Source organism: Megalobrama amblycephala, linkage group LG24 (genome assembly GCF_018812025.1).
Source record: "Megalobrama amblycephala isolate DHTTF-2021 linkage group LG24, ASM1881202v1, whole genome shotgun sequence".
In the NCBI taxonomy this organism is placed as follows: Eukaryota; Metazoa; Chordata; class Actinopteri; order Cypriniformes; family Xenocyprididae; genus Megalobrama; species Megalobrama amblycephala.
This window is the reverse complement of record NC_063067.1, coordinates 1,851,412-1,866,264: the sequence shown is the minus strand read 5'-3', so window position 1 is coordinate 1,866,264 and position 14,853 is coordinate 1,851,412. Positions and strand designations below refer to the sequence as shown.

General features: G+C 39.0%; 1 protein-coding gene across 1 annotated transcript; it reads right to left on the bottom strand.

Moving 5' to 3' along the window:
* Window positions 1-668: 668 nt before the first annotated feature.
* Window positions 669-14,186, bottom strand: LOC125259668 (E3 ubiquitin-protein ligase TRIM39-like). The gene is made up of 8 exons (XM_048177511.1): window positions 13,879-14,186; window positions 13,549-13,693; window positions 10,522-11,096; window positions 6,733-6,828; window positions 6,376-6,609; window positions 1,929-2,076; window positions 1,314-1,340; window positions 669-1,206 (listed from the first exon to the last, which is right to left on the bottom strand). The coding sequence occupies exons 3-8, from the start codon at window positions 11,092-11,094 to the stop codon at window positions 671-673; spliced, it is 1,614 nt and encodes a 537-aa protein (XP_048033468.1). The 5' UTR covers window positions 11,095-11,096; window positions 13,549-13,693; window positions 13,879-14,186; the 3' UTR covers window positions 669-670.
* Between the last annotated feature and the right edge of the window lie 667 nt (window positions 14,187-14,853).

Here is a 14,853-nt window from a genome sequence, read left to right as displayed (position 1 = left end):
AAGTAGTATCGTAGCATCGTCATAATTCATCAACTCGAGTTCATTAGCAATCGCTTGGCATACATGTGCACTATTCACTGAGCCTGTGTGACATATCCACCCACTGCATCTCTGCAGCGCACATGGGAATGTCAGCAGGAGTAAACAGTTCTCGTGCACAGAACGAGCAGCTACAAAACACATAGGGCGAGGGAAGTTTTTCCACTAGTTATTCGATCGTGGATGATTCCATTATCTCGGGCGCTTAAAAAACTATAAGAGGATAAAAATACTAAAAGCAAAAATGTGTCTCCAAAATACTTGGGCAACCGTATATAAATTGGGGTGGCCCACCCAAGGAAAGTCTAAAGCACTGAGTACTGTCAAATGAAACTACAGTGGTGCATTGCTGTGACATATATATTATTGTTTCTACTGAATAATGTCGTAAAAATGAGATATGTCGTTAAAAAAATATATTTCTCGTAATAACGGAATGCTATGTCATTAAAACAACATTTATTTCTCCTAATAACAAATATTTTCTGGTAATAACGAGATGTTATGTCATTAAAACGATATGCTTTTTCCCGTTATAACGATATATTATATAATTGAAACAACATATTTTGTACAATATGGAAAACAGCACATGCATAGTTAATCTTTTCATATTTCTTGTTACTTCATTTCAGTTGACAGGTGTGATGATCAGTGGCTTTGAGTTTTTACCTTCATCATTAAAGCCTGGGCTAAAATATGGATAGAGTTTGTCAGTGAAAGTCTGACCAGTGAAAGAGTAGATATGAGATCTGGAGTCCACGTCATAAAAAGAGACCAGACCCTCCTCATAATCCACAAACACTCCCACCTTCTCAGCTTCCCCTCTCTGAGAGAAAGAGACCACTGGATTATCACAAGCTATATACTGACTCTGATTAATCAATAACAAAGACCAGATTCCATCATCAGGACTTGGGCTAATGTCCCCCTTCCTGTTAATGGATTCTCTGGCCACTCCTAAACTCCACCGAGTCTTTCCCTTCACTTGCACCTCATAGTAAAATCTCCCTGAACTGAATCCCTCCTTTGCAAGAACACAAATGTCATCAAATCTCTTTGGATTTTCTGGGACGTCCTGCATAATGTCTCCATCACTGACTTGTTTTCCATCATCAGACAGGATGAGATATGGATTCGCTGTATCAGGATCCAGAGTCACATCCACTGAGAGAGATCAGACATTATCAATCAGAACAAAAATTTTCTTATGTTTATAAAATTAATAAATTATTATCAGTGTATTGGAGAAAACGGTGTCAATCACACTGTACCTGCATACTTCTGTACACACCCCAAACCTGTGGACACAGATGACAGTACAAGGTGATGGATACTGTATAAGAATATTTCAGATAAATGGTTTTACATCTAAAATCTCTATTCACTGTAAAAACAAACCTTTAGAATCTTGAGGCAACAAAAGTCTGGCCCATTATGACTATGTCATATACGCCTGTATCGTATGTGGACAAAGTGCAAACTTCTCAAAAAATTGTATATATAGAGATACAGTAATTCTGAAGTAAAATGTGAAGTTTCTTGAATTTCTGATGCTCAGAAGGCTAATAGCAAACTGTAAATTATCAGATGAAGGATGTAATACTAATGTTGTCCAACAGGAGAGTCACAGAATAAGAAATCCTTGTACATCTAATCTTTTCCCATCAGTTTTCATCAGTTTGAATGACTGAATAACTTAACTTGTAATTAATAAATGTATATAAATTCATATTTCTTTTTTGGAATAGCATGTATTTCATGAAGCCCTTGCATATTAGTGGAGATTCCAAGATTTTTGCCTTTGCAGTAAAAACAGTAATTATATTAGAAGAAATACAATGGCACAAATTCTTTGTTTTTTTACACTGTACTGGATATTCACATACCAGTTTGACTGAGTTTTTTATTTAGAGCTTTATGAGTTTTCTTCACTTGTCTCAGAGCTCTATGCAGCGGGTACACATTCACGTCAGAGTCAGTCCTGATCTCACTCCAGTTCTTGGTGTGTGGATGACTGTACAGGGATGAGTACATCTACAGGAGGAGAGAGAAGACTATTAAATATGTTTTTATATATTTTTAAACAAGTTAATTCAATATGTTTTACACAGTTGAGGCAAGACACTCCAGGTGAATAAGGGTATTTTAACTTGTCCAGTGTTGGGTAAGTTACTTCAAAAAAGTAATTAATTACATCAATGTTGTATTTAAAATACTTTTCTAATTACTCTGTCTGAAAAGTAATTTAATTAAATTACTCAGTAAGTTATTCAACTCATTACTAATTACTTCTTAAAATCCCTATAAACCTTGACCGAATAGACAATAGAAAATCTTTTAATAATTTAAATATGAGTCACACATGGAATAGTTTAGCCTTTTATAGCTTTTTAAAACATTTTAGCTTTATTAAAACACTATAATACTTAATTTTTTAGTAACAGATTGTTACGGATGCTGGTAGAGCAAACACACGATGAGGAAGAGTAACATATAAGTCTTTACTTGATAATCCACAGGGAGAAACACAGAATCCAGAGCAGCGCATACACCAACACATCCAAGTACAAACAAGACCCGACAAACAACTGAACACAGACAGGAAATTAAATACACTGACACAAACAAGCTTAACAGGTTAACAAGGGGGCGTGGTCCAATGAGTGTGCATGGTGACTGAATGTGGCGGAAAAACAGAACAGAGGAACACATGACAAAATGCAAACCAAAACAAACAGAACATGGCGGTGACCATAACACAAATGATATGATGTCACGATACCAAAAATCTAGTAGTCGGTTCCAGTACCACCAAAAGTGCACAATACTCAATACCAAAGTCAATACCATGGTAAAAATATTTAAAGATACAAATGAAACAATATATTTTTTCAGGTAGGTCTAATAGGTTAAGTGAAAATACCACAGATATTGAATAATCAAATATAAAATAACTCTGCATCGACATAACTGTGTAAATTAAATATAGATTAATCATTATTCAAGCTTTTATTTGTTTTTTTAATTATCATTTATTACAGACAGCCAACTGTAGACAGTTGCATGTTTTAAAGGCTGCTGTCACTAAGACCTAATGGATGGAGACAATATGCTGTTACACGTGCTGTTCACATTCACATAACCAACGCGAATATACTCCAAGACGGGCATTTTGACGTTACTGTGTGTGCATTTAAACGTTTATGTGTAATAAACTGCAAAAATCTGACACTCGTGAGAGGTGGCTATGTGTGCGCGCTTTGGTTGAGAGCGCACTGACTGAAGACCGCCACTGAGAGTTTTTTCTACCTTGGACATAGCTTACATTTTAGCATAATGTTCTTGCCTACATGTGTCAAAAGTGAAGTAACTGGAATATTTCCATTCTGCAAAACAGCCACTTGCTTCTGCCAGCATCTTCAGACAGCAAATACACAGTCAACTGGTGCGAAGTTGCGAACTCGCGCGCAACTGCACTACAGCTAACTATTTTATAGAGGCAGTGTTTACTTTTACCTTTAGATGACAAATTTAGATTTTAAATTTAATATTGATTTATACAGAACTGTTGAAAGTACATTATAAGTAACTGTAATTAAATTACCAAAAAATGAACAGTAATCCCTTATTTTACTTTTTCAGTAGATAAGAAATTTAGTTACAGTAACACCCAACACTGAAAATATCTAAAGTATATATCACCATACTTCCCGTAGTTGATTGATTACTTGAAGAATTGTAAATATTTTCCATATTACAAACATGAAGAAAACAGGATATAAGGGGATGCCTCCCCATGGAAACCCCATCTATGTGATTATGGCAAGCTGATATGGCTGCCACATACACCATAAGCATGGAAGGAGATAGACCATCTGACAGGCGTTCTTGCAAAAACTCCAGCACTGCACCAACAAGGCAGCAAAACGGTTTAAGTTGGTGCGCTACACAACATGACTCAAACAGACACCATTTCAAAGCATACAATTTCCTAGTAGAGAGAGCTCTGGCATTCTAAATCGTCTCAATCTAAGTTGAGAGACCTTTAGTAACCTTCAGGGGCGGGGATGGAATATTATGCCCCGAGCCTGGGAGAGAAGGTCCTTCCTGGTCAGAATCTCCCATGGAGAGCCTTCCAGGAGAGATCAGATATGAAAACCAAACTGAGCTGGCCAGAACAGAGCCACTACCAATATTCCCAGGGCTGCGCGATCGTCCAAAATGCTGGGCTCCCCAGCCTGACAGGGAGGCATCTGTCGTTACCGACTTCTGGTGACAACATGCCCCCAGCATGGGTCCCAAGATCCCTTTTCTCTACATAGCAAAGGTGTAAAGATCTGATCAAGCATGCTCCACTCCTAAACACATGATACAGAGATCGAGCTTGTCATCCCTAATGATGTAGTGATTATGGTCTTGGTGATGCGCTTAACCCTCTGGAGTCTGAGGCTGATTTGGGGCCTGGAGAAGTTTTGACATGCCCTGACATTTGTGCTTTTTTCAGTTGTTCATGAACATATTAATGACAAAAGTGTCATTACACTGTATTCAGCACAAACTAGGCTACCATAATATGTGAGGAACATGTGTGTACATGTTTGTGTTTTTGAAGGAATAACGTTTATGCGTGGTTACTGAAAAAACAAAAAACTTAAGTCACTGATATAAGGCCAATAAAAGTATATTAAATCTGTGTTCACAAGACTTTTGGGTATTGAAGGTTGTAGACTAGAGTTTTTGCTTCAAAATTATGTAAAAATTATGCTGACTACTCTTTCATTTATAACAATATACTGATTTAGTTTTTGTAAGACACTTTTTGCCAAGAAACACGGTATGCGAGGAGGCGTGAATCTCCATGAATAATGGCTCATTCTCACCTGTGAAGACAAAAGAATTGAATAGTAATGACCTGAAAAGACTTGCATATTAATGAGGCATTTCAGTCAGGTAGGCTGTGAAAAAAAACTTCTGTGATGTCTCAAGCTCATCATGGTATATGAAACATACAGAAAAATTTTATTACAATATAAAATAATGGTTTTATATTATACTTTAAAATATAATGTATTTCTGTGATGCAAAGAGTCTGAATATAGGCTTTTAGTTTAAAAGCATGCACATTTGGAGAAATATAGGATTCTCATATGTTTATGTCAATTTTCTATACAGAGGAGTTATTTTTTATTTAATATTCATTGTTATCTCTATGAGCGCTGGTGTTTGCAATTCATACTGCAGCCGGAGGGCGCTCTGTGCATTTTAGTCCACAAATTCACCTAAGAAGAAGACGATATTCCATGAATGGTGTTTACCAATTCATACTACAGCCGGAGGGCGCTAAAGAAACAAAAACTCACTTAAAACTTATCAATAGAAGAAAACAAACAGGAATTTACTGAATGTCTTCCAGAGATCGCTAACCATGGCTTTTTCATCCAGATAAACAATTTTCAAGGCAATAAATACACGATTGAGATGATGAATGCATGTGTTGTCTCTGAATTTGCCTGTGAATAGCGCTGGCTCCGTGGGTGTGGCCGCATTAGTGGGTAATGAGCTGAATCACGGACTTCTGACATGGCTCTCTTTTCATACAGATTACATAAACAGAGAATATTTGTTTTCGATTTGACTTGCACGATTTAAAACCTGACATTTCAACGTTTTGTTAGACATAAGTATGAATTTTTTGTGATTAGTATTCACTAAGTTACAGTTCATTTTCTGAGAACTATCAGATTGGACTTCGTTCAGAGGGAGATGAGAGATCACGCATCATGTTAGTTTTCTTTATTTTACAAAAAGCACAACATTTTGTTTTTACTCTGAGTGTATACAAATAAAAGGAGATATTCTATAGTTTCAATTGATGTATTACTTATGTTTCTATGACAAAAAATGACAGAGTATTTTAAGTCTGTTTTGCTGCAATGTGAAAAAAAACCTGCAAAACGCGCCGGCGCGTTTTTAGACCTCAGAGTGTTAAGCTGTGTCACGTGACCAAGTCGTTGCCAATCAAAATGGGCATTTCCCACATGTGCTTCATACACCAGCTCACGCAGGGGTGATGCCACAGCATCAAACGTCATAACGCAGCGTGGAGTTCCACTCAAATGGGAACAATATTTTTTCAGTAGCATCTTACCTTAAGTAATTTACCTATTGTGATTTTATTACTGCTTCTTTCTTTTCTGTATGATTTCTAAAGCATAATATAAAAAAAGTCAGAACCTTTGTCTTACAATGTCTTACAGCAGCTCATCAGGTTTGGGAACAGTGTTTGTCCTGTAATGTTGTACATGATGACTGATGAGACAGATGTTCACAGACCTGTATGACATGGAGATGATCGTCAGCATGTGAGAGCTGCTCCAGCTCAGTGTTTCTCTTCTTCAGCTCACTGATTTCCTGCTGCAGCTCTTTAATGAGATCTTCAGCCTGTTTCTCTGCTTCTTTCTGCTGTTCCTCCATCTTCTTCAGTAGCTCAGACTGACATCGCTTAAAGGAGCGGATCAGATCAGTGAAGAGCTCAACACTGGATGATTTCTCTTTCTCTGTGTTTATCTGATAAATGAGATCAATTAGAAGATTAATCAATTAAGTTTTATCCATTTAATTGAGAACCTTTATTAAGCAGATTGAAATAATATGCATGATCAATTTTACATTTTTTTAATTTGTACTTACTTTTCTCAGCTCTACTGAGTCCTGGATCTCTTGAATCTTCTTCATTCTGTCCTGGATCATCTGCTGCACGTCTGTCTGTGTCTGAACCAGCTGATTCTACATACAGAAAAGAACATCTTGGTTACGTATGTAACCCTCGGTCCCTGAAGGAGGGAACGGAGACGTTACGTCAGAATGACTGACGAATGGGGTCTGGTCTGAGAGCCCAATCACCTTCGAGTGGTACAAAACGAGCCACAAAGTACCTTGGTCTGCGGAATTTGCATTGTAAGCTCCGCCCCGCTCTGTGGGTTTATAAGGAGCAGCACTCGCATTCTCGCATTCAAGTTTTTCACTGAGGACCCGAGACGGTGTGTTCCCTTTCAGTCAGTCACATTCGATGTTACGTCAGAATGACTGACGAATGGGGTCCCTATCTAAAACGCCACAATAGCTGTCTTCCAGTGTCCTGCGCAAGCCACAGCTCCCTGTCGTGAGGCCTGTACGAGCAAAGGGCTAGGCTAAACATAGAAGTAACCATAGTTACACTGGGCAAGCATATTCCCACCTGAAAATATGCTAAGCACGCTGCCTACCCATAGGGAGGACTTACAAGGACACATATGAACCGGCATAGGCAGTAATACATATGGAAATTTCTGAGGTAACCTAGCCAACAGGGTGGAAATATTTCAACATCAGAGATGGCAAGTGTAGTCTTGCCAGGGGAAAGACATATGCTACCGAAGGAGGTCCTACTTACTGGCCACTTGGGGTGAGTATACGGGAGGACACAGGCTCTACACAGAGATTATAGAATCTTACAAATGTGTTAGGTGTCACCTAGCCCATAGCTCTACAAATGTATGTTAGTGAGGTGCCATGAGCCAGCGCCCAGGAGGAGGCAACACTCCTGGTCAAGTGAGCCTTCACCCCTAGGGGGCATTGCAGATCTTGAGCCTGGTAAGCCAAGGCTATAGGCATCCACTATCCAGTGGGACAACCTCTGCTTGGAGACAGCCATTCCCTTCTACTGGCCTCCATAACAGACAGAGAACTGGTCTGAGGTCCTAAAGCACTGAGTTCTAACTAGAGTAGTGCTAGGGCTTGGTCTGCCTCGTCCAAGGGCAGCGCTTGCAAGTTCACCACTGATCCCTGAAAGAGTGGTGGGAACTTTGGGCGCATATCCAGGCCGGGTCTCAGGGTCATGTGAGAGTCCGCCGGCCCGAATTCCAGGCACGCTTCGTCAACTGAAATGCCTGCAGGTCCCTGTCAGTCAGGAGTGCCATCTTCTAAGAGAGGAACTTTAGCTCCACTGAGTGCAATGGCTTAAAGGGTGATCTCTGCAGTGCATATAAGACCACTGCAAGGTCCCAGGAGGGTATCTGTTGATTTGGATTATGCCTCCTAGGTCCTTTTCAAAGCCTTCCAGGTGAGATATCTGAGCTGGCCAGAACAGAGCACTACCAATATTCCCTGGGCTGTGCAATCATCCAAAATCACTCCCCAGCCTGACAGGGAGACATCTGTTGTTATCGACTTCTGCCCCCAGCATGTTGTCACCAGAAGTAGTGCGCGATTGAACTTGCCCTGGATATGAATGGCAAGAAGCGACCTCAGATGCTTCTGACTCCATAGGAGGAGATGGCGAGCGCATTGTGACATGCAGCTGGAGCGTAGACGGGTGAGGTGCCTGAGCACCAGGTCCCTGTGTTCGCACAACTGTTCCCGAGAATGAGCTATAAACAGCCAGTCATCGAGGTAGTTGAGAATACCAACACCCTGCTCCATGAGTGGAGCAAGAGCTGCCTCCGCGACATTCGTGATGACACAGGGAGACGGGGACAGCCCGAATGGGAGAACCATGTACTGATATGCCTGCCCCTCAAAAGCAAAGCATAGAAATGGTCTGTGCCGAGGGAGAATCAAGGCATGAAAGTATGCATCCTTCAGGTCGTTCACTGCAAACCAATCCATGGGACGAACACATTAGAAAATGCGTTTGGGTGTTAACATCTTGAACAGAAGCCTGTGTAAGGCTCGGTACAAGACACACAGGTCCAGAATCGGTCGTAACCCACCTCTTTTCTTGGGTACAATGAAGTAGGGGCCGTAAAAACCTGTACTTCATGTCGGCTGGAGGGACCGCTCGATCGCACCCTTCGCCAGTAGGGCTGTGACCTCTACTCGCATGACGGAGGCATCCTTGCCCGCTATTGTTATGCGAACACCCCGAAATAGCCGAGCCTGATTGTTTGGATGAGCCAGCAGGATGGGCTGGGGAACTCTAGTCAGGCCCCCAGGAACCAAACCAGCAGGGTCAGAGGAACTACAGGCATACCCGCCATGGGGCAGCGAAGTGGAACAGACAGCTCTGACATAGAAGGCGCAGCATCAAGTCAAGTCATCTTCATTTATATAGCGCTTTTTACAAAACAGATTGTTTCAAAGCAGCTTCATACTGATAATAGGAAAATTAATAGACAGAGATTGCTTTGGCTTTACAGCAGCTCTAGGAAAAAGTTAAAAGAGCTAAAGTAAATTAAATCACTTGCGAGAATGTTAATTATTAACTCACGCTACTCCTTCTATAGCTTGCACAGAGCATTTGTTTAGTCTATAAGTATGCACGTTTGAATGTGGATGTGTGCATATGCTTAGTCTTTCTTTACAAAGTGACATCACCAAATTACTGCATAATACAGAATTATTAGTAGTTACCGCGGATCCATGCAATCATTTGACATTTTATCTATATATAGGGAAAAGAAAGGGAAGGAGGCCTTCGCTAGAATAGTTTAGTTGACACTTAAGGGCTGCGTTGTGGTCGTGTCTACGCAGATTTCATCTCATCAGGATATGGCCTGGATCTGGAAGACTACTGGAAACCTCGGGATACACAGAGAGAGACTAATATTAGTGTAGACACCATTTTTGATATAGCAAGTACATCAGGTGTTATGGGAAGTGTTCGAAGTTCTGACTGACCTAATTTATGTAGCCTAACAATTATAGAAGTACAACCTGAATTCTGGAAATGTTGGGACGTTTTTTAAATTTAAATAAAATGAAAACTAAAAGACTTTCAAATTACATGAGCCAATATTTTATTCACAATAGAGGATAGATAACATAAATGTTTAAACTGAGAAATTTTACAATTTTATGACAAAATTAGTATTTCAAATCGTCACACAACACGCTGAATGTGAGAAGGTGAGACAGCCAGCATGACTGAATGCTTTCAGGAAAGAACACATTCAACATGCTCAGCCCAGGCATGCGAGACGACAAAAATGGCCGTCAGTGAGAATAGGAAACCATCTTCTCTTTATAAAGACAATCTGCTCTTTTAAAAATTTGTCTCTCAGGAGTTAAGCACACAGGGGGATTCGCAGCACAGCATGAATATTGATTGCAGCTTGAAAGGCCGGAAGAAAAGGTTCTTTTAGTTGCGATTTCCACTGAAGACCCATGCCAACACTCGTATCTAAAGAGGTTTGATCGAGGAGACTTAAAGATGATTGCAAAAAATTGTCTGAGCGAAAGCTTTTGTCTCTTTATATACCCACAGAGCGGGGTGGAGCTCAATGCAAATCCGCAGACCAAGGTCTTGTGTCCCATTGGCTCTTTTTGTACCTCGAAGGTGATTGGGCTCTAGGCAAGACCCCATTTGTCAGTCTGATGTACGTTGAATGTGACTGACTGAAAGGGAACACACACATGATCTTCTGTCTTATTTGAATATTGATTTTGAAAACTGTTTAAAGACCCCATTCAAAAAATTGTAGTTTTGTCTGTAACTTTTACCTTCTTCTCTCGACTCTCCTCCTCTATAGGAACAGTGTTGTGAGTCCTGTGTTCTCCTTCAGTGCAGAACAGACAAACACACGTCTGATCATCTCTGCAGAACATCTCCAGGGGTCTCTCATGTTTCTGGCATATATAATCCTCCAGATTTTCCACAGCGTTGATCAGTGTGTGTTTCTTTAGACGTGGGACTCTGAGATGAGGCTCCAGATGATCATCACAGTAAGAGCTTTGACACGTCAGGCAAGACTTCACAGCTTTCTGCTTTCTTTCACCACAGAAGTCACAGACCACCCCAGATTCTCCAGGATTTTCCTGGATTTTCTCCTGGAGCTTCTTCTTAAAGTGTTGCATAACCTCTCTGAGTGTTGTATTAATCTTGATGTCAGGCCTTTTGCTGAATCTTTCTTTACAGAGTGGACAGAAGCAGTTCTGTGTGTTTGTCCAGCACTTGCTCAGGCAGGTTCTGCAGAAGTTGTGTCCACATGGAGTGGTGACTGGATCAGTGAACACGTCCAGACAGATGGAGCACTGGAGCTCCTCATTTAGTGCTGGACCACTGAAGGATGCCATGACTGACAAAACAATGACAATATTTCATCTATATTGCTGAAGAGAGCAATTTCGATAATACTGGTAAACTTAAATAAAGTACTTCTCCACTGACAGCCCTTCAAAAGTAACTGTATATTCTGACAGTGACATGTAAGTCACACATAAAATTGATCTCGAAAGTTTACATGCCCCTTGCAGAATCTGCAAAAATGTTAATCGTTTTGACAAAATAAGAATGATCATAAAAATTGCATGTTATTGTTTATTTAGTACTGTCCTGACTTAAGTATTTCACATAACAGATGTTTACATAAAGTCCACAAGACAAAAAAATAGCTGAATTTATAAAAATGGCAAAGTTCAAAAGTTTACATACCCTTGATTCTCAATACTGTGTGTGATTACCTTGATGATCCATGACTGTTTTTTGCACGATGCATTAAGAGACAGCGGGTGAAAACTTTTGAATTGGATGAACAGAATAAATATTACTTTTTGGTCTTCTGGGAAACATGTAAGCATCTTATGTAGCTTAGGAAAAAGGGCAGTACTAAATGAAAAAATATGATCTTTAAACGAATTAAGAAAAACTTCACATCATCTTTTTGTTCAAAAGTTTTCACCCCTGTCTCTTAATGCATCTTGTTTCCTTCTGGAGCATCAGTGAATGTTTGAACCTTTTTTAATAGTTGTGTTTGAGTCCCTCAGTTGTCCTCAGTGTGAAAAGACGGATCTCAAAATCATACAGTCATTGTTGGAAAGGGTTCAAATATGCAGAAGATGCTTGAAAACCAAATAATCTGCAGGAGCTGGAGGATTTTTCTGAAGAACAGAGCTCAGTTTAACTGCTCAGAACAAACAAGAGACTCATGAACAACCATCACAAAACACAAAAACAGTCGTGGATCATCAGGTGACCACACACAGTATTGAGAATCAAGGGTATTTAAACTTTTGAACTGGGTCATTTTTATAAATTCAGCTATTTTTTATTTTTTTTATTTTTTTTGTCTTGTGGACTTTATGTAAACATCTGTAATGTGAAATAGCTTATTTAGTACAGTACTGAATAAAAAAATAACACAATTTTTAGGATCCTTGTTATTTTGTTAAAACAAATAACATTTTTGCAGTTTCTGCAAGGGGTATCTAAACTTTCGAGCTCAACTGTATTTCATTGTATCTGTCTACTGCTTTGGACATCCACAGCTCATGGACTATGTGCAGTATTGTGGTGCTTTCCAATTCAGTTCTTCAACAACTAATTAAGAACTCCATGCAACCACAGGTATGACGGTACTTTAGCAAATAAATTCTTATCATTTAGTCTTGTAAACTGGTCTAACCTGTGGGGAAGCTTGTGCATTTCCCCTAAAACCTAAAATTCAAATAAATGCATGTTCATATCCCTGCTCATGTTTTATGTCATACAAACACCCATCAAGGATACAATATAAGACAATTTTATGTTTGGAGTTGAAATAATACAGTAAGTCTGGTAAATATAATTTATTATAATAACCCAGGTGAAAAAAAGTACACTATGAATTATGAACTAAAATGTACTTTTAATATACTGTCTCTTTTTAAAAAATGTATTTAATTAATATAGAGATATTATATTAAAAGCACATTTTAGTTCATATGCTGTCTCAAAATAGCACAGTTGAGTACACTTAGATGTTCTTAAGATTATCTTAAGAAGTACTAAATAAGAATTTTTAGTATATTAAGTACAAAATTAGTGTGCGAAAATAGAGCACTTTAAGTAGGTTATACTGTAGAAGTGTACTTTTTTCACCTGGGAAGTTAAACTAGTTACCACTGTTTATGTCAAAATCACAGTACTTGAAAATACTATACAAATTCAAAGTACTATTAATTTCTGTAATGTCGAAGAAAAAACAAAATACTGAAAAGAGTAGGCTATCTCTCCTGGAGACACCTGTCTTTATACAAAACTGATCATACAGCAAGTTTCTTTGTGTATATAGCTGCTTTTCCACTGTAATTACCCAGAACAATTAGTGGCAGGAAAATGCATTTCTGCTGCATTCTGCATTTCCATCGTGGTCTAAAGTGAAGATTAGTCCGGTGACGTAGGTCTGTGCGCGACTTTCCAGTTCCCGTTGGGTTTCATCCTCCGCATATAAGCTTAATAAAGCCTGAACCTTGTTGGTCCATCGGTCGTTTTTTAAACGGCATTGTTGATTTGGATAGAAAACAACTTACTCTTACTGCATATACTGCAACAGACTCAAAAATGGTGGTTGAAATAAAATGCTGCATGGAGTAATCAATCGGTATGTTCAGCGCCCAAGTCCCACCCCTGAAAGTTCCTAAACTTTGAAAAAACACTGCCTCGTGAACAGGGACTTTCTGAGGGGGAATTTTTACCTGGAACTTTCTTTTGACCTGGTGCTACCTGGTACTACCTCACTAGCAGGGACTTTCTGAGGGGGGAATTTTTACCTGGAACTTTTGACCTGGTCCCTGCAGTTGAAGCACACCAGGTACCACCCCAAAGTCCCTTGTTTCCGGGGAAAGTTACTGCGGTGGAAACGCGGCTTATGAAAGACAACACAGCGAGAATGGGTGGGGGCTGTGTTTATTTTGTCTGCAATTCAAGCACAGTACATTGTTTTTTAAGTCTTTTAGTTGTATGGCATGACAGCAAATATCAAACTTTACAGCCAGGTGAATTATATCATTAACAATATTCTAATAGTATTTCAGAAATTAAGTCATTTTATGTAAAGTCATTTTAACTGCTGAAAGAGCTCTGACATTTCCAACACTTACCTTTGAGTGAATGTCAGCTGTGATCACTAGTTTCCGTGTGTTTGAATAAAGTTGTTTGAAGAAGCTTCCAGTTCATCTGTTTTATTTACTTTCACCTTCACTGACTTCTTAGTCTCAGCTGCAGTGATGTCATAGCCCCGCCCACAGTCATGAATATGGAACAGTTTCTAATTCATCCCTGCTGAGTGTGCAAACACTTTAACGTGTGTTTTTTTTTTTTTTTTTTTTTTTTTTTTTTTTTACAAATCAACACCTGGGATTTAAAATGTTCTCAGATGGCAAGACAACCACTGTACGAATGCACACGTCACGACCCTGTAGCGCAAATCTTTGGCTTCATCCGAAATTGCGTACTTCCCTACTATATAATAGCCGAAAAACAGTATGTGACAGAAGAAGTATGTCCATATTCACAGTACTCTTAAAAAAGTAGGGAAAAAGTCCCCGGATGACATACTACTTTCACGTTCACTGAGAGATTCTGAAGTGTGTATGATGAACATTTTGAACATGAAGCCACGGGAGAGGATTTGTAAATGTCAGTGAAGCAACGTAATTCACATGATAATGACAGTGTGGCGGATGTAGTCCATATTGCATTTATACTATATACAACATGCTTTTTTAGTGGTCTTGATGTAATTATTTCAGTGGTTATTTTGACCCCCATAAAAAGAAAAAAATAATAATAAAATTTATTTAAAATGTTTTTGTTGTTTTGGCTCCATGTAACATATTATTCAAAATAAGCCTACCACAGCAAAACTACTATAGCCAAAGACTTTACTACTGTATAGCCTAATTGTAAAGTTCAAACATTATTAAAGAAATGTAAACAGTCAGCAATAAAATAAGAACAAATAAACAGAATTACAAGCAATAGCACAAATAAATACAATGGAACAAATATTAAACAAATGAAATAAACACAGCTTTAAAATTTTCAGGTAGGTCTAACAGTATTCAGGTACATAA